We start from the raw sequence: 19621 nt of genomic DNA, 5'->3' as shown, positions 1-19621 counted from the left end.
AAATAAAATCTTACACTTACAATAGCTATTATATATATTTCCTGATAAAAAATTATGTAATTAATTTTTAGAAATGCCTCATTGCACACTACTGGTATGTATGTATATTATATATATATATATATATATATATATATATATATATATATATATATATATATATATATATATATATATATATATATATATATTGCTCATCCAATAACACCACTAACCTCATAAAGGGAGCTTATAATAGTATTCATTGTGTATGTTTAAAGTAGTATTGTAAAAAAAAATAATAATAATGGGATGGCAAATGTAGGAAAATTGCGTATTTGTTTGTATATAGGCCAGGGAATATGAAGCGTTACTACACCATTCAATTTTTACAAATATCATGCTCATGTATTCAAGGTACATGTGTCAGATGATATTAACATTTAAGAGTAATGGGAAGTCAAACTTAGGAAAAAAAATCAGTTTTGCATAAATCAGACAAATACATAAATACAAACGAATCAAACTGTTATCAAATGACACCATTAAATTCTTAAGAAGCCTTTCAATTCTTTCTATTATTAATGACATACTTATCCAGTTATTCTACTGTAGCAATTTGTCAAACTTAGGAAATATGCCCCCTCAAAATAAAAACATTTTTATATTCAAATTTATATTCATATATATTTATTATTATAATTATTTATATTCTTTCCAATAGCACTACAATCCAACACTTCCTTTGGGGTCCAACTATTTTTACCCTTTTCTTAGAGAATATGTGCCATATGTCTACTTGTTTCATTAGACTTTAAGCATCTGTAATGCTCCCACATCTCCACATCGGCTTATCAGGCTTTTATTCATCTAATCAACAACAGATAATTTTTACGTGCAGAATAACCCACAAAAAGCACGCAAAGAAACAGTAAAAAGGAGTTCACATCAGAAGTGTGAAGCACATCGTCTTGTCTTCCTGCTTAGGGTCCCTCAGAAGGCTATATAAAGGAAAGCAGTAGTCGCACTAGTGCTTGGTGGTTTCTCACAGGCTGAGGTGACTGAGACTGAGCTGATCTTGAGCCATGAGCTTGCTGCTGTGCTTGGGCGCGTTGGTGCTCCTGCTGAACACTGTGCCAGGTAAATCACACCATTTTCACACTTACATCAACACTAGAGGATGTGCACGACACCTCTTTATACCAGATAGTCTCAGCATCCTTCAGAAGAGATCAGACTCCTGGATGAATAAGATTTTACCACAGAAATGCATTTAAAAATGTTACAGTATTTTCTGTACACTTTGGTACTATGTTACAGGTGAGGTAGGTGGCTACAACTAATGACTATTTTAGTACTTGACTAATCTGCAGATTATTTTTCAAAAAAATAATCAACTAGTCACAATTATTTTGTCATGCCCTCCATTTGTTCTTTCTACTGAGGGTGAGGGTTATGATCCAGTCCATTTTTCACTGGACCTTGACTGCAAAATATTTAGGGCCCTAGACCAATTTTTTAAGACTTTTTTTTTTTTTTTTTTAAAGTTGATGTATCTTTATTAACCAAAAATAACAAAGATATCTACAAGAAATTATAGAAGATGTTCACACAGGCCGTATGTTGTAATTTTTTTCAAGAAATTCTAGGACCCTAATTATTGAGTTACTGCTCTGTTCTCAGGCAGAGTTGCAAAATATTTTTTTCTGCTATTTTAAATATTTATTATGGCTCTTCATTGCAAAATGTTCAAAATGAAACGTACTGTGTTGTGAACAGTGGCGTGCACAGACATTTTGGGGGGCATGTGCTCAGGGGGGGAAAAGGGCACTTTTTTGTGCACGTGGAACACTTCATTATAAAAAAATTACATGCACATGTTGAATGAAATTTGACTTTTATTTGTAACATTCTCTAAACGTGAGTTTTCAATGGAAAAATGTCACACCACCAACTGATAAAATACATAGTAGCTGATTTCAGGGTATTCTGTGTTCACTCGTTTTTAATCGCTCAGGTTTTCAAAAGATCATTTCAAACTGGCCTCAGTAAAATCTTAATAATAATAATAATAATAATAATAATATATATATATATATATATATATATATATTTTTTTTTTTTTTTTTTTTTTTTCAAACGATGTTTCAAAAGGGCACTTGTTGGTTGATAAAGGGCGGTGGTGCTTTAGCTTGCAGACATAGACACCTGATGTCTGTGTCTGCACGCCTCTGGTTGTATATGTCAACCATAGATATTTGGCTATTTTTAGCTTCTTAGATAGATTTTGGGACGGATATTTTTACTAGACCTGGCAACCCTACTCAGGCAGCTCATGGTGAACTAGCTCTATGCTTTTCTTTATTCCTCCTGAGACGGCTGAAGACATTAAATGTATGATTGAAATGCTAAGAATATGTTTAGCACAGAAAGACCCAACCGAGTGTGTGAGCTCATCACTCTTCCTGCATGCTTTCCCACATCAGGACATACTTCTCTCCATTACACATTAATATTGAGTTGGCAGTGAAATTCTGTGCCGACTTTGTTTTATAGTCAATATTGTCGATTATGACTTATCGACTAATTGTTGCAGCCCTAGAAGGGGGTAACCATACCTACTAACAGTGGCATGCTACGGTTTAATTCCCTGCCTAAGCCCAACACTACACACCAGGGGCATTTTATTAGAATTCAGTTCGGTCCAGTTAGAGAAAAATATGCCAGGCCGAGGTCCGGACCGTCGCCATTTTTAACTTGTCGTATGATTCAGATTCTGTCAGTGTTTTATGTCATCAACAACTGAAAGACAAAACAAATTACACATACTAGTATATTTCAACAATATTTATTGTTTTAAATAGACCTCTCACAATAATTACATTATCAACCTATCATAAAATAAATGGAAACACCCTGAACGTCTATTAATGTGAATCTGTATGTTAACTTTGTTTAAAAATGTTATATTTATATTGATTTTATTTATATCAGATTTAGGCCTGCCTGTCATGATAATTACATGAATGACAAATCATACAATATATAAAAAAAATGTTTGCTGAACTTGGCCAAAATATCAGCTTTTTTTTTTTAAACAGCAGTTTATTTTATTTAATATTATTACTGTATCAGACTAAATTTTGTTGTGGGTAAAACTGATGAGGGAAGTTGCCAATGCTTTTTGTCCCCTGGGGGTTGCCGTAGTTTTAAGGTAGGGTTGTTTTGGGAGCAAAGAGAGTGCGCCTGTAAAGCACGTAAACCGTAAAGACAACAAACGTTCCGCCGTTTTAAATAAACGCTGTCAAAATTAAATCCTTCTTAGTCGTTTATCGGTCTGGGTCCGGATCCGGGCCACGATCCGCCTATTAGTGACCCCTGCTATACACCAATAAGAGCTCTTGGGTAAGGCTCTAAATTGTTGAGAGCTAACAGGCCTCCTGGTCCTCTCACCAAGAGGTACACTACCCAAAAAGTCAGAAAGTAGCCTCCGAGAGTCTTTTTATAGAGCAGCGTGGGAAGCTTGTTATCGCCTCTTATAAAACACAGTGCTTAATAATTGTTATTGATTTTTGTCAATCTACACATTGTTGAATTGGTAATTTAGGATAAGCAAAAATATATCCTAGCTTTTGCTGCTATAGCATTATATTGTTATTGACCATTATTATTAAGTATTCATACAAATACCATATTCTAATGGCCATAAAATGTTGTAATTTTTTATATGACAGTAGTAACTCAAAAGTGCAGAAAAATGACTGTTTACACTCTGTTTGCTCAGGGGGCTCCATGCGGCATGGGATTATTGGCGGAAATGTCTCGGTTCCACATAGCCACCCATTTATGGTCTATATATTTGACTGGAAAAAAGGAGAGACCTGTGACGGCTTCCTGGTGAGCGAGAACTACGTGATAACTGCAGCGCACTGCAATGGATTGTAAGTTCATTATTTGTCAGGAAATGAACAGTCATGTGCCCCATCTAGTGGGGGAATAGCCATGGCACAGTCCAGCTGTAACGTTTTATAGAAATGGTGCTGGCTCAGTGTAGCTGCACTATGGAACTGGACTGTGACTATAGTAGAAATTAAATATTAATCCAAAGCCAATTAAAAGTCTTGTTACAAGTTTTGCAACAAGTCTACTGCTTAACCATGACACTGATGTCATGTTCATGAACACAAAACATATATATATATATATATATACAGTGTTGGGAAGGTTACTTTTAAAATGTAATCCCTTACAGATTACTGATTACATCACTCAAAATGTAATTTGTAACGTAATCAGTTACATTACTTCAAGTGAGTAACGTAATCTGATTACTTTGGATTACTTTAAATATTGTCATTTTTTTAAGCCTGAATGAATGTAACAAATAGATAAACAAATAAAACAGCCTTTTCAATCACTCTATAAAAATACTTATGAAACCATTTCATCAAACAATTTTATAAAACACTTCTATAAATTGATGATAAAACCATTTAAAACCAAACAATGTAACAACAACCGTAAGCTATCTATTTGCAGGTTTGCCTCCAGTGTTAATTTTGACAACAAATTGTGATTTAGTCTTAGTCATAGTCTTGTGACGAAAATAGTATTTAGTTTTAGTCACAATTTAGTCATCTGAAATGTTTTTAGTTTTAGTCGACTTAATGTCATAAGAATATAGTCTACTAAAATTACAGTAAATTTAGTCGACTAAAATGTAAAGGGTGTAAATGCTTTTTCATCAGTTCCCTTGAATTATTAACTATACACTTATACGAAATGAAACGTTTAATAACCACTTGAGTAATATTGTTAATGTTTGAAAGTGAAATATATTTATATATGATTTAATGTATATTATTATTATTATTACTATTATTATTGTAGGTGTGTGACTATACATATTTTACATTTAAAATTTTGCTCTAGAAATCAGGTCATAAAACATCTGAATAGTTAAATTATAGTTTAAACAGAGCTGTAGATGCAAAAACTTTTAAAGGATCTAGTTTTATCTCCAGCACTAACCCAGCACACCTACTGTAGCTACAGTCTATAAATGAACACACATTCACACACTGTCCTGTAGAGATGCTCTCAGGATGTACAGAGAGACTTTATGAGTTAAAGTGAGAAACTTATGAGAAAGTGCTGTAAGGAACTTTACACAGACTTTTGGGTTCATAGATTCACTTATTTTATTGTTTTATTTTCGTTATATTATTGAGTTCCTTTCTGACCTGCTGCTGATTTATCACTAGCTATATCTTTCCCACTGTGAGACATCTTAATGAGTTAGGGTTCTGTATCACTTCTGTGTTTTAGTGCACTGCTGAGTTAAACACATCAGCTCATGAAATAACATCAGTATTAAAACGCGGATCTCTGCATGGAGATCTGTGTGACTCTGGTCTGCAGAAGCTGAAAGATTAGTGGTGTTTTTACCGGTAATGGAGTCGCTCCACGCGGTTTACACGTTATCTTGTTTTTCGCGACGTCAAAAGAGAAATATATCGGCCCTCTCTCTCTCTCTCTCCCTGCTGAACACTGTGGAGTTAACTTCCAGTCGAGCTCCGTAACGACAGTTTAATTCCGCGCGGCGCTGCTGCAGGAGAGGCGGGTACTCCACCTTCGCTAAAGTAGCAGTGATTGGATCTCTTCCTAACTGGTCCCTACCTTTCACAGACCTAAATCAGTTCTGATTGGATTTCGTCCCTGCCAAACATTTTCGTCTCGTTTTTATTCGTTGACCAAAATGTCAGTTAATTTCGTCTCGTTGTGTGAGCGTGGAGCCGCTGTGAGCCGCTGCCCCTCCTTCCCTGTCATATCAGAGCGTATTCACCGCAAAATGTTATTTGCGTTTTGTCAGTGTTGGATTGGAAGAGCAAAAATAGGAAAGTACCGCAATGTAACCCTTTTATTTTAGCAGAGTAACTGTAATCTGATTACCACTTACTGAAGCAGTAACTGTAACGGATTACAGTTACTTATAATTTGTAATCTGATTACGTAACGCCGTTACATGTAATCCGTTACTTCCCAACACTGTATATATATATATTACAAATAGTAAAAGTAAATTTACCATAGAAACTAGCAGAATATTCAGCTAGGAATCACAGCTTAGTTGTTCAACAGTGTGTCAACAGTCTTGCTGTCTTCCTGAATGTCTAAGACAGTGTTTCTCAAACTGGGATGCATGTTCTAGTGATGGCACGCAAAGCATTTCAGATTGGTAGATCTAAAACGATTTTACCTGTAGTTTTTACATCAGGGTTGTTTGTTTTCAGTGTTTAACCTGGTAGACCATGTATGTAAGCTTACACTTCAGTTCTTTACAGTTTCATAGGCCTTACAATTGAACCCTGTGGAACTCCATGATTCACAACAGTTTCTGTATTAGTAATAATAGCAAAATTATTAGCCTTGGGTTTAAGGTGGACCTATGTAGACTTTGTAGAGTTCCTCAGAACCTGCAAGTTAACTGAACCCCTGATAAGAGCTGCTAAATGCTTCACAGGGTATTTTGGTTTGTTTAACACATTTGAATTTACTAAATGGTTTCTTATGTGTCCCTTCACAATCTGGGAAGTTCACAATCTCTCAGTTGAGGGGAGTAATTTAGAGTTTAGATTTCCAGCAAAAAGTCATATTTTTACATTTTCTCCCTTTTGTGAGAAATCCTTTATTTTTTCTGTATGTATAAGTTGTCCTAACAAACAAACAAACAAACAAAACAAAAGAATAACTGATTTCTCCTGAAAAATATGAGAAATATTTGAATTTTTTTTTTATTTAACAACATGAATTCTGCATGCAAATCTAAAGCTAGTATTCTATTAACAGTGACAGTCTGTATGTTTTTGGGTGAGAATGCGTTATTGCACCAAGCATACTATAGTGCTAAATACTTTTATTACATGCATTGTGGTGCAGTCTCTGTAAATAGTAAATTAATCTAATGAATATAGTGAGGTTTTTTTTTTATTTTAGTGAGAATTTAAAAGAAAAAAAACTTATGGACTAATTAAATATATCAATGAGGTGCTTAAGTCACTTTATCCTAGTTATACTGTAGTTTATTGGGTTCTATTTTTTTCATATGACTGCATCCAAACAAGAAAATGAGGAAAGCTCTAAACAGGTAAAAATAAAGTATAACTATCTTGACATTATCTCCTGCTGTTCTTCCCTACAGTCTTGTGGCTTTCTTAGGAATTCATAACACGTCAAAAATACATATCAACTACAGCGTGTCTGTAAGTGCAATTCCCCATCCTAAATACAACAACGAAACCTATGAAAATGACATCATGCTGTTAAAGGTAGGGTGGGACTAAGATAATATGATTACTTTAATGTTTTCTGCACTTAAAGTACATATTAATATTTTTATTTGCACTCCCTCTAGCTCTGCAAACCAGTAGTGTTCAGCGACACGGTGAAACCGGTGGCCCTGCCGACATGTAAGAATGAAAAAATCCCAAAGAAATGCACGGTGATGGGCTGGGGAAGCATCGACTTTAATGGAAGGAATTCATCAAAAGTCCTGAAAGAGGTCAACGTCACCCTCTCTAAAGCCAATGACTGTACTGCACCGGACATGATCTGCACTGAGGGCAAAACGGGGCCTGGAAAAGTGAGTGAATTCTCAACTTCCTCTTTTTAATGTAATTTTCATTGTTTAAAGTGGTACCCGCTGAGACGGTATTAATGAGGAAACTGATCTCATGGTCTCATAAAACTCATCATGGCGCCCGTTTATGGTTAAAATCCCACCCTCCAACAAAAAGGTCTATCAGCTTGCTGTTACACTGCTGGCAGAGGAGGCTAGAGGGTAAAGCTCTAGAGATCTGCACAAGTGCAGTAGCCATACAAAGCAAGAAAATCACATTTTTGTGTTTTTAAAGCCAAATGCTACAAACTATTTTTGGATGTTTCTGTCACATTTGATCAGTGATTTAAAATATGGGTTTGAAATGGTATTTTGACATTCAGGTTCCAGTATTTATCACAGAAATAGGAGGCTGGTCTCCATAACCTGAGATAACTGCCAGAGAAATTTTACAAATGAGGAAACACAATGGTCACACAATGGAATATGAATATGAAAGTCAGTTCACTTTGCAGCCATCTTTGCAATGCGACTGGGTACTTATAAACCTAAAAACCGTTCAACAGCATATGTGTGTGGATCACAACTATTTGTAGCATTTGGCTTAATAGTGCATAGACTTTTTTCTGCTTATTATGGCTACTGTGCTTGTACAAATCTTTCTATTTTTTTCCTTTAGTGTGCCACGATATTAAGGTGTTACTAGCAAGCTGATTGGCTCTTTTGGTCAAAGACAAGGTCCCTTTCTGTACACAGATACCATGTTGAGCATTGTAAGAAAGGTCCCATCAAAATGGAGATCTGCGAAAGCGTAGTAGCAAGAAAAGAAAATTTTGTGTGCCAACAGATCCATGAAATTAAGACATTTTATCATTGATATATGTTCAGGACCTCATTCTTAGGAATCACACCAACACAAATTCACATTTAAGAGTTGGGAACAAAAAAAAAACACTTCAGAGCAGCAGAAATCACCTCAGAACTTGGAACCAAGAATTTGAAGGCAGCATAGATAGCAATAAGCAATGCATTGCAAAACCAGCCGCCAAGTGAACAAACTATTCTGTTAGGAATTTAATACTGTCCCTCTTCATGTGTCCTGACAAACCATACTGTCCTCCACAGGGTGACTCCGGAGGTCCACTCGTTTGTGGAAACGTCGCACACGGAATTGTGTCCAGTAATTATGCATTCAACAACGAAATTGTGTCAAGATATGTTCGCATAACCTACCATCTTCCCTGGATTAAATCCACTATGAACAAACCTCCTAAAGGCAGAGGTCGTGCTGATCTCCATTCTAAATGCTGAGACTAAAGCTTTCTGACTTGATCTGAAATGTTAATTTACGGTAAGATTCTCAATAAAATACCTGAATTATGATCTATGAATCTGGTGTGATTCTTAATCTTAGACAATACTGCCCCCTTGTGGCAGCTATCAGGACCCTAAGTATGCAATGAACGTCTTTCTGCTCTCAGTACAGAAGTACTAACAGTACAGTAGGCTCTCTGGAGTAGGTATAAACATTGACCTATTGAAGCCAGGTGTGGATTAGGCCAAAGGGTATCAAAAAAAAAACCTAAGCTTGTTTTTAAAACTGATTTGAACCACTTTAAGAAAAAAAATGTAAATGACATGTTCACAATTTATTACATTTTTTGAAAACTTTCAATCACTTTTTGTGAGGGATCTCACATTTAAAGACCAGAGCCCCTATAATAAACACAGACTGCAACACTGCAAATGAGTCAACAAGAATTCAAATAACATGCATAAGTTGAGTCTTTATGAAAACTTGATTTGGAACCTGATTCAAAACAAATGTTTCACAAATTACTTTTAAAATGAGAGCCAGTTTCAAATGGTTTTTGCAACTGCATTTAATATTTTTTCCTTGATTTTTTTTTGGATTGACCTATATAGTTGAGTAGTTTTTGCCATGATTTGGATTAGAAGATCAGATAACCATATACCAACTCTAACACACTAAGAAACTCAAGTAATTAACTCTTGATTAAAGTTCAGCACAGCTGTTAACTGAAAAAGACATACCAGGTGACTATCTCACAGCAGACTGAGAAAAGCCAGCCAAGGTGTGCAAAGCTATCATCCAAGTTACAGGTGTCTTCTTTTAAGAAATAAAATAAACAAAAACAAAAATCTTGGAATAATTAATTTTACCTTTTGTATGTCTTATTCAAAATATTGTTCATAAAAGGCATTGTTGGTAGTATAGCTATGTCTCAAAAAAAAAATTAAGTATTTAAAGCATTTCTTTGGACTTTATGATAGCATTTGTTATGGTCAGTAGAAGTGAACCACCAATTTAGTATCTGCAAAAGAATGAATGGTTTGTGTTTCTTGGTGTTTTTGAAAAGTACACAGGTTGTGCTATTCATACATATTCTATTACAAATGTTCACACCGGTATAGCATGTGGACCAGGAATCACATCACCCAATCAGATTTGTACACGCCTATTTTAAGATTGTTTGGTGCATTATATGTATGAATGCATGCACACCCAGGGGCCCCTCCTGCTCATTACTTGTTCACCTTTGTCACAAAACTCCTGCTTTGATTAACCGATAAAAAATTCATTAGGCTTAAATTCTGCAAGAAATGAAAAGGCATAGAAACACATTGTTAACTTGTTTATTAGATAAATTTATTTGAGAAGCATTTTAAAACATTGTGGTCAAACCACAGCTACAGTTAAAGAGGTCAAGCATATCAGTCATGATTGCCTCTTCTCAATTCCCTCACCACGACACCGCTGTTCAGCTCTGCAGGGAATTCAGCATAACCCTAAAACAAAGGGAAAAAAAAATGTTTATTTTTCTCACCCTAAAAGCAGTAGAGCTGACTATTGCAAACATTATTCTGATCTGATTCACTTTACACTACAAGACCAATGCCAGGGTTTTAAGTTTTGCAAACGGTGCATGTTAAGCAGTGTTATTTTGCATGTTGTTTCCTCCAAGACATTCTTTGTTTCTGTAAAATCATCTACAGCACCCTCTTCAGAGTCGGAAGGGACAGCTTTCAGCAATACACTTGATTGTGCAAGTATTGGGACATTAGAGGAAACAATGAATGGGCTTAAGTCAAGGGAAGGATTTACTGTGAGGTTCTGACTGCATTCAGTGGCTAGCATTACTCAGTGCTGTATGAAACAGACCAGGCCAACCGCAAAAAAAATAAAAAGCAACAGAACTTTCACATTAAGTTTTAATTGATGTCTAATTGATTGTATGGTGAGCATAATGATCATTGGACCACTTTTCCAGAGAACACCATGCATACCTCTTTAAGATTTAAGGGATGTCATCCATCAAGTCACAAACAGTAACCACGTAGACACTGGCTCATCTCAGCTTCCACATCAAGCAGCTTTCAACCTGAAGAATAAGCAACAGATTAATAAATGACATAATTCAAACAGCTGGTTGCAATTAGCAGCATGCAACAATCAACATTTACAGCCAACTAACAGGACAATTCAGAAAGATGTGGTTCTTAAGGATAAGGGCTTTGTCAGATTTCAGTGTAAGCATCAGTGCCTTAAATGGCAGTGAGGCATTATGAGGAGTGTTTTTCATTGGATGGTAGGCACAGTAAGAACTCAGATGTTCATAAAATGGGGGAAGATCAAGGTCCAAAATATAGAAACTTTATGAATAATAAAAACCCTGGAACAGGAAAATTCCAAGAAGCACTTTTTTGAAAGGTCACAATACTGACCAGAGTCACAGTTTAGATATTTAGCACATTTTGAAAGGAAGGAACATTTGAGGAAATATGATGGACAATAATGAAACTGTTGGAAGGATGCGTACAGGAGAGCAAAAGTTTTTACCTCACATAACAGGCCTATCTCCACAATTGCCCTAGCCAAGAGAGCAGCTTTCATCTCAGAGGACTCGAGTCGGTAGGCACAACACTTCATTCTCCAAGGGCATTGAGGACTTTCCAAAATTGCTAGCAGAGAACTCTTACATGCAGTAAAGCATTATACAGCACTGGCTACAAGTCATTAAATTAGCAAGCCCAACCTAATCTGTAGAAACCCAGATAACATCACTTGTTAAAAATTACCCTATTAACTTTACCTTAAAATTATCCCACCCCACTCCCGCTAAAAAAAGTTGTTTATCCACCCATTTATAAATACTTAAAACTTCTTGTCTTTACTCCAGTTTCAAGCATCAATAAAAGGCTTAAGGCTGTTCAAAACATTTTTGAGCACAATAAAGTCGAAGCATTTTCAGGAACTTGTTTAATGGGCTTCATGAAGCCAAATTTTTTTACAAAAAGGAACAAAAAAATAGCAGGTGTTGGTACACAGAACAGAGCACATTTCCCAGAAGGAACAAAATCTTGACATTAAGAGACTGAGTTTTACGTGTAAATTTTAAGTTACGATCAAAAAGTATTACTTCATTCAAACGTCAAAGAGTAAAGTACCTCGGGTCACCACTAGCAGATCAATTTCGTGCACTAAGTGAGCAATCACCCATTAAAGTAGTTCACTCTTTGGACACTGAACGTTTACAGGACTTCAGCAACACCAAGGATGAAAGCCACCCAAAGAGCACATCACAGCTTGGCAAGCTTCTTTTGGGAATGGGATTATGGTTGAATTTTAGAGGCAGAGAATTCCAGGCAAGAACCTGCTTTGAGGACACCGGTCTTTTTCAAAGCTACATGCACTCTAGGTTGGTCCAAAGTTTTGCATCAATTGGCTTTAGAAGCTATCAGGCTGTGCTGAACTGGTCAGAGATTTCAAACATGGTTCAAAACAGTGAGGCTTCATTACAATTACAAAAAAATGAAATAAAACCCATTATCCTCCTTATGGGACAACTGTCAGTACATATACTTTAAATTGGCTTTTAATGTTTACAGTAATTAAATATAAAGAAGTCCTCCTCTCAAAAGAGAAGGCAGGATTGAACACAAAAATAAAAATTAAAAAAAGGACTGCAAAATGCTATCAATGTGTTTTAAGAGAATAGTAGACACTTAATGTGAAAATCAAAAGATTCTTCGAAGAGCACATCTTTTAAATACAGCCAGCGAAGGGATGATCTTGGAATCAGGATTTTTTTTACTCGTGCGTAGCTGAGGACAAGAAGTAGGCAAGAGTAAAGGCACTGGAGAATTCTGACATCTTCATTTTCCATACAATGAATTGATCATTTCAAGAATCATAGATAACTAAATGACAAGTCACTAGCACATACAGTACACCCCATTTGAAAGTACACTGGAAAGTGGATCTTTCCAGGGTGCAGAAGTAGCTAGTATAAGGCGATGCCATTTTTCACAAATGATTAAGTCTCAGTAGATCTGTTAAGTCATTGGATCTGTACATAAACCAGGACAGAACAGACTCTTCAACCCCTTCATTGCAATTATAGAATTCATGTTTAAGCAGTAAAAAATTTAGTACGTACCATAACTGTCATAGCTGTCTCTGTAGGAGCCTCCTGAACGTTCATAACCACCCTGGTTCCTGGAATGACAATGACAACAATTACCAGGTGGACAAAAAGTGCAAGCTAGCTCTTACAATTCCAATAAATAATGATTATTCACTTAAAATAAATAAAAACAAGGCTTACGCTTCATTTACCTGTTGTCTCTGTATCCACCGCCACCACCGGAGTAGCCACCACCACTCCTGTTGAAGTAGCCGCCACCACCTCCACCGCTACCATAGCTCCTGTCACCACTGCTGTAGCTCCGGTCTCCTCCACTATAACTACGGTCTCCGCCGTAGCTTCTATCACCACCTCCATACCCACGGTCACCACCCCCATAGCCCCTGTCTCCTCCATATCCTCCACCACCTGAAGTGAAACAACCAAGCCATTAAGCAACATAATCTGATAAATTAAGGAACTTTGTGAGAATTTCTGTTTCTACAAAACTGACCTCTTCCTCTGCCACCTCTGAAAAATCCTCTGCCGCCACCAGAACCTCTGAACCCACCAGATCGGCCACCAGATTTACCAGCTTCATCCACACGAATCATTCGGCCATCAATAGACTACATTGGGAACAAAAACAAAACAAAAAAAAAAGTCAGAAATCAGCAGGAAAAAAAAAAAAAAAAAGCATAATCAGTTTAAAGGACTCTTTACCTTTCCATTCATAGCAACCATCGCATCCTTGGCATCATCGGGATTTTCAAATGTGACAAAGCCAAAGCCCCTGGACCGGTCTGTCTCACGATCTCTGATTACATCAACTAAAATAGATTAAAAAAAACATTATAAAACAAATGTAATAGTTATGCAGAGTTTCTTAAAAAAAAAAAAAAACTTTCACATAAACCTACCTTTGGCAATGGTTCCATACTTAGAGAAAGCATCCTCTAGGGACTGCTCAGTGGTGTCATAGCTGAGTCCACCAATGAAAAGCTTTCCTTCGTCAGACATCTAAGACAAAAAGAAACAATCATCAGTTTACAGAAAATGAGCACAAACAGAAGGCATGTGGTATCAATATTAGCAGTAGCTTAATGCAAAACTAGTTTCAAAACCAGTTTCACAACCATTGTCCTGGAGCACACCTACCTCAAGGACCATGTGTTGGAAAGACCAATTTACTGAAACTAAAGTTGTTACTTTAAAAAAATTAATAAATAAAATAAAGCCACATTGGAGAAAGTGTAGTGTATTTCAGGCAAGACAATTTCCTTGGTCTTTAAGCAGAAGATATCTAATTAAATTAAGTTAAAGTAATTGTGTTCACACTTCTGCTCAACTAAAGTTGAACAAAATTATTTAACCATTAAGAATAACTACCAACTATGAGCATGTTTATAGGTTAATGGCAGGTCCACTTTAATTAAAAAAGTCAAATAAATTTTGTACTGCACGTTCACAAGCTCATAAATAAATAATTCGCTATGCTAAAATCAGCCCAGATCGGCTTTCGTTAGCAAAGACTGCCGCAGCCATTTTGAGAAGACACATGGCCTTCATTTCATTCCCATAAAAAAACATTGCAAAAACACACTTACGAAAAAATGACATTAGTTGATTTAGTTAACCAACGACGATAGCGCTGTATAAATCCCGCAAACATTGACCCGTGTCCTTTAAAATATCGTTACTACGTACAGGGAGAACGAGTGATGCGTGTCTTGATACTTCTGGCCACATTAAAAAATGTAGGTCAGTGGTTCTGTGGCTCACCGCCTTCAGGAACAAAGGGAGAGCCATGCTGCAGCTAAGCTAAGCTAATGCTGGGAGCTAGCTAGCTAGTTAGCTAACCTAGATAGATAAGCAGTTAGCGTTAGCTTGCTAAAGTAACGTTACGTTAACCACACATCTCCCAATGTTTTCTGTAAGAATGAAACCCGTATAAAATGTATATTTGAGGGTTGCGCAGTTAGCTTCAGCCTAGCTGAGCTACAGAGTCCAGCTAGCGAGTTAGCCTAATAGCTAACGCTAGCTAGGCTAGTTAGCTTAGCAGTGGCGCAGAAAGAGATAATAGGGCCCATTTCTTCATTCACAGTCACAATACCAACATTTCACCGTTTTCGCTCCAATTTACCGTATGAAAGAAAGGCTAAAAGATATGTAATGTGTCTCTGCATTTATAAAACCCCAATGTTTGGTACAGAATGCCTGAAGAATGGCAATAAAATAAAAAAAAAAAAAGACACCATGCTAGATGAGCCACGTTAGCTAAACAAAAGAAGAAAAAGGCGCGTCAGGTACAAAAAGACCACGCGCTGCCTAAATTAACCTAACGCAATTAATTTAACATCCAGACCCTCAACAAATACGTTAATAAATACCTTTAAACACGTTAACGTTACCTTGCGTGTGTTTCTTTTTCCGGTCCTCGACTCGGTGTGAACAGGCGGAGCTGCTGGGAGTGGGAGAATGAGACCGTCTGTAAAATGGAGTCGGTATAAGAGCTTGTGGGGCTCATTAATATTCATCCCACCAGCGCGTGAATGGTGCGTACAATCATCAAATATTCACGAAGGAGGAGGGGCTTGATGTATGGCGCCATCTGCTGTGTTAGGGGAGCAATGAGAGACTTACAGCAGCTTGTTTTGTTACTTTTCACATAAAAGTTCTATAAAAGAAGTAATAAAGTATAAAATCGTATAAAAACAAATACTTCCTTCACTTGTAATTGAGTTTATCGTATATAGTTTATCTAACAATTTACAGCTTCATTTCTATGTTTAATCAAATAAAAAAACTTTAATATTTCACAACAGAGCATTAGCTCAGAGTAAAGTGAGAAAGTAAGTGACAATTTCAGCTGTAAAGTCCCTTTAAAAAATAGATATGAAAAGAAAGTTATAAAAATAGATACAGATTCTAATCTAACAAAATATCCACACACACACTGCTTATATACAGTATAAACTATAAGAAACACACATACGGTATTTAAGACGTTGCTATTTACAATCAGAAAAAAAATCAGAAAATAAAAACTTAGTTTCATACATTAACTTTATGGTTGCTGGAAGAACCTGTGTAATTACCATTACTAACAATAAATCTATAATAAACTAAAGAAAAAATAAATAAATCAGAGTTGGGTAGATTAAGAAAAAATTCATATCAAACCACATTCTGAGTGAGTTTATATCTAAATACAAATATTTTATATAGAAATCATGTAAAACAATTGATTAAATCCTCATTTGAATTCTGGATTTCTGGATATATATTATAAAAACCTAATTTTGGATTCACTGGCATTAATAAATGCTTTTTTAGACAACCCTAGTTCCAAAGTGGGAATGCTGTGTAAAATGCAGTATATTTTGGAAAGTTGGTAAAATCCTTTGGATTACACTTTCTACATAGTTAATAGCGAAGCTGTTTTTTCCCACCGATGTCACCATTAAAGCAGCAGTATGCAACATGCAAAAAAAAAAAAAAAAACAGTGTTTCTTTACATTTATTGTATTGCATAGAAAAATATGTTTTAATGGAATTTGTAGCTTCATTTCATTTATTATTATTTATCAATTCCAGCTAATAATGAGGAAAAAACTAAGAATCATGTTATTTCTTACAGATTTCATTGTAGTTGCGATATGTTCTTTTTCTACAATTATTTTAAATTGAAAGCAGGAGTATTCCTGAGTAGGTAGAAGGCAACATATTTTGATAAATTGTATCCGTGTTCTGGCATAGCCATCCCTGCAACATCTAATATATTCATTATAAAAACAACGTGAACAGCGTGGTCTCATAGGTTTGTTGGATATAAAATATATATATTTAGAGCTCTACAGTTGTTTTTTTTTAAATCAAGGAAGTTTACTATCACTAAGCTTAGCAATGTCTTTTATTATCACAGTCAGAGCTCCAAACCAAGTTGATTTCTCCTGATCTTCAGACTCATGCAGAGACTTCATGACATTCATCACACGTCTTTGATATTCATGCAGAGACACATCAGCTGCAATTTTCAGATGTAAATGCCATATTTAGGCCTTTGTTCGCTCTCAGCTGGAACAATGGCACACAGCTGGTCAACAAACAATAGAGCAGTCGATAGCCCACTTGCTTGGCTCTGTAAAAGGGGGGTGGGTTCTGTCTGAGAATAAGTGTTTCTATATGCTTCACTATTTACAGATGCAAATTGAATTAAAAGCTTATACTGAAGCTGATATTTCCACTTTAACCTGACATTTTTATTTAATTTCAAATACAGTATGATGAGAGGTGTGCAGAATATAAAGACTCTGTTTTTATTCATAATTATTGTACTTTAAATCAATGCATATTATAGAAAAATAATTTTACTCAAAGTTCCACTCCAGAGTTCAACTGATAAAATGACAATTATGTCAACTAACTGTGTTTCATTTTATTTACCAAAACCATGAATAAAATGCTGCCAGACCTATTACTCACAAATGGACTAGTTCACCTTACAGGCAACTCACTGCTCTCAAAGGAAAATTATGAAAATTATAACATGTGTTTACATTACAGCACAATATCTAGTCATTTACTGCCAATTACAAAATAAAACACATGACATACATTTATATTTGTTTGCAAAATGTTAAAACAGGTTCATAAATAGTAATTAAGAGGCATTCCATCTTTCACAGGGCAACACACAACTTATTTTACTCACAAACTCAACACTAAGGGCATTTCAACACACCCAATCCAAATCCAACAAAAATAAACACAAATAATGAATAGAAAGTGATCTGTTTTTGTAACATAATTTTTTTTTTTTTTACTTTTTCTGCCTAAATTCAGAAAAAAGTTGGCAACATTTTTGGGCCCAAATTTTGTCCGGTTCACAAAACATTTTTGAGACAAAATTTTCTGGTTCACAAAAAAAAAAAAAAAATTTAGTTCACAAAATTTTTTGAACTCAAAGTTTTTTTGGTTCCCAAAAATATTCAGACACAAAGTTTTTTCTGTTTCCAAAATTTTTGGAGACAAAGGTTTTCCGGTTCCCAAAAATGTTTGATACAAAGTTTTTTCAGTTCCCCAAATTTTTGAGACAACGTTTTTTCGGCTATCAAAGTTTTGTAAAATTTTTCGCACATGTTTTTTTGGTTCCCAAAAGTTTTTGAAACAAAGGTTTTTCAGTTCCCAAACTTTTTTCGGATACAAAGTTTTATTAAGCTTGTTTGAGATGCGGCTGCGCCTCACCTTGCTGGTCAGCCAGAGCAGCGCGCGCAGGTGGGGGGTGGAGGAGCGGAGAAGTCAGGTGAGACAGTCTCCACCTGCAGCCCACGTGAACAATAGCGGATCTCGCGATGAATGCGCTGTTTGTTTAATTCTGGTGTAAATAAAATCGCAAGAAAGTGAAACAGAGATGACATGAGTGTTATTAAATTGAGATAAAACCTTGTTATAAATATTCACAAAACATACTGTCATGTTACTATGGAAGCCCATTTCCGCCACCTGAAGAAAAAAAAAAAACGTCCTCAACTAAGTCATAATTATGAGATAGAAAAGTCATAATTATGGGATAGTAAGTCATAATTATGAGATAGTAAGTCATATTTATGAGATAAAAGTCATCTCATAATTATGACTTTCTATCTCATAATTATGACTTACTATCCCATAATTATGACTTTTCTATCTCATAATTATGACTTAGTTGAGGACGTTTATTTTCTTCAGGTGGCGGAAATGGGCTTCCATATGTTACAGATGTATTGTGTAGCACTAAATAAATAATTAGATTAAATTGGGTGTTATTTAAAAGTCTGTTCTTCAGACACAGAAAAGTAAATTTACAGACACTAAAGATGAATCACACAATTTTTTCTGTTCCTGAAATTTTTTGAGAAGAACTTTTTTCGGTTCACAAAATATTTTCAATACAAAGTTTTTTTGGTTCACAAAATGTTTCGTAGACAAAGTTTTTTTGGTTGCATATTTTTTTGAGACAAATTTTCTTCAGATCCCAAAAGTTTTCAGATACAAAATTTTTTCAGTTATCAAATTGTTTTGATTCAATGTTTTTTCAGATCCGAAAAGTTTTTCCTGTTCACAAAATTTTTTGAGAAGAAGTTTTTTCGATTCACAAAAAGGTTTTTTCGGTTCCTGAAATGTTTTTGAGACAAAGTTTTTTCAGTTCCCAAAATTTTTTGTAGACAAAGTTTTTTTGGTTACAAATTTTTTTTAGACAAATTTTCTTCGGATCCCAACATTTTTCGAACACGAAGTCTTTTCTCAGTTCTTAAATTTTTTTCTTTAAAGTTTTTCCGGTTCACAATTTTTTTTAATACAAAGTTTTTCCGGTTTCTGAAACATTTTTCGGATGCCAAAATTTTTTGGAGAGAAAGTTCTTTTGGTTCCCAAAATTTTTTGAGACAAATTTTCTTCGGATCCCAACATTTTTGAGACAACATTTTTCTTGTTCACAGAATTTTTTGAGAAGAAGTTTTTTCGGTTCACAAAATTGCCATCGGCCAATGACACAGTGGATTTCTACAATAAAACTCTGAGTAGCATTGTGGATGTCCATGCTCCTGTTAAAACC

At 35.4% G+C, this 19621-nt stretch overlaps 2 protein-coding genes across 3 annotated transcripts; one reads left to right on the top strand and one right to left on the bottom strand.

Moving 5' to 3' along the window:
* The first annotated feature begins 965 nt into the window (after positions 1-965).
* On the top strand, positions 966-8980 carry si:ch211-212d10.1 (mast cell protease 8). Its single transcript, XM_049465523.1, has 5 exons — positions 966-1119; positions 3764-3920; positions 7181-7307; positions 7394-7621; positions 8723-8980. The coding sequence occupies exons 1-5, from the start codon at positions 1065-1067 to the stop codon at positions 8906-8908; spliced, it is 753 nt and encodes a 250-aa protein (XP_049321480.1). The 5' UTR covers positions 966-1064; the 3' UTR covers positions 8909-8980.
* Positions 8981-10239: 1259 nt separating this feature from the next.
* Positions 10240-15593, bottom strand: cirbpb (cold inducible RNA binding protein b). 2 transcript variants are annotated; one of them, XM_007252622.4, is made up of 8 exons: positions 15438-15593; positions 13947-14046; positions 13750-13856; positions 13541-13655; positions 13239-13455; positions 13060-13118; positions 10907-11001; positions 10240-10408 (listed from the first exon to the last, which is right to left on the bottom strand). In XM_007252622.4, the coding sequence occupies exons 1-7, from the start codon at positions 15561-15563 to the stop codon at positions 10997-10999; spliced, it is 729 nt and encodes a 242-aa protein (XP_007252684.4). In that variant the 5' UTR covers positions 15564-15593; the 3' UTR covers positions 10240-10408; positions 10907-10996. The 2 variants fall into 2 exon arrangements, with proteins under 2 accessions (XP_007252684.4, XP_007252683.4); XM_007252621.4 differs by lacking the exons at positions 10240-10408; positions 10907-11001 and adding an exon at positions 11865-12724.
* Positions 15594-19621: the final 4028 nt, after the last annotated feature.

This window comes from Astyanax mexicanus, chromosome 16 (genome assembly GCF_023375975.1).
Source record: "Astyanax mexicanus isolate ESR-SI-001 chromosome 16, AstMex3_surface, whole genome shotgun sequence".
In the NCBI taxonomy this organism is placed as follows: Eukaryota; Metazoa; Chordata; class Actinopteri; order Characiformes; family Acestrorhamphidae; genus Astyanax; species Astyanax mexicanus.
The sequence above is the reverse complement of the archived record's forward strand: the minus strand, read 5'-3'. Positions and strand labels throughout refer to the sequence as shown.

Bases quoted from the DNA above. Each gene is read 5' to 3' on its own strand.
- cirbpb (XM_007252621.4), bottom strand. From the start codon at position 15,563: ATGAATATTAATGAGCCCCACAAGCTCTTATACCGACTCCATTTTACA. The intron at 14,047-15,437 runs GTAACGTTAACG...TTTTTGTCTTAG, and splicing joins GAAAAAGAAACACACGCAAG to ATGTCTGACGAAGGAAAGCT. The intron at 13,857-13,946 runs GTAGGTTTATGT...AATCTATTTTAG, and splicing joins GTATGGAACCATTGCCAAAG to TTGATGTAATCAGAGATCGT.
- si:ch211-212d10.1 (XM_049465523.1), top strand. From the start codon at position 1,065: ATGAGCTTGCTGCTGTGCTTGGGCGCGTTGGTGCTCCTGCTGAACACT. The intron at 1,120-3,763 runs GTAAATCACACC...CTGTTTGCTCAG, and splicing joins CCTGCTGAACACTGTGCCAG to GGGGCTCCATGCGGCATGGG. The intron at 3,921-7,180 runs GTAAGTTCATTA...TCTTCCCTACAG, and splicing joins GCAGCGCACTGCAATGGATT to TCTTGTGGCTTTCTTAGGAA.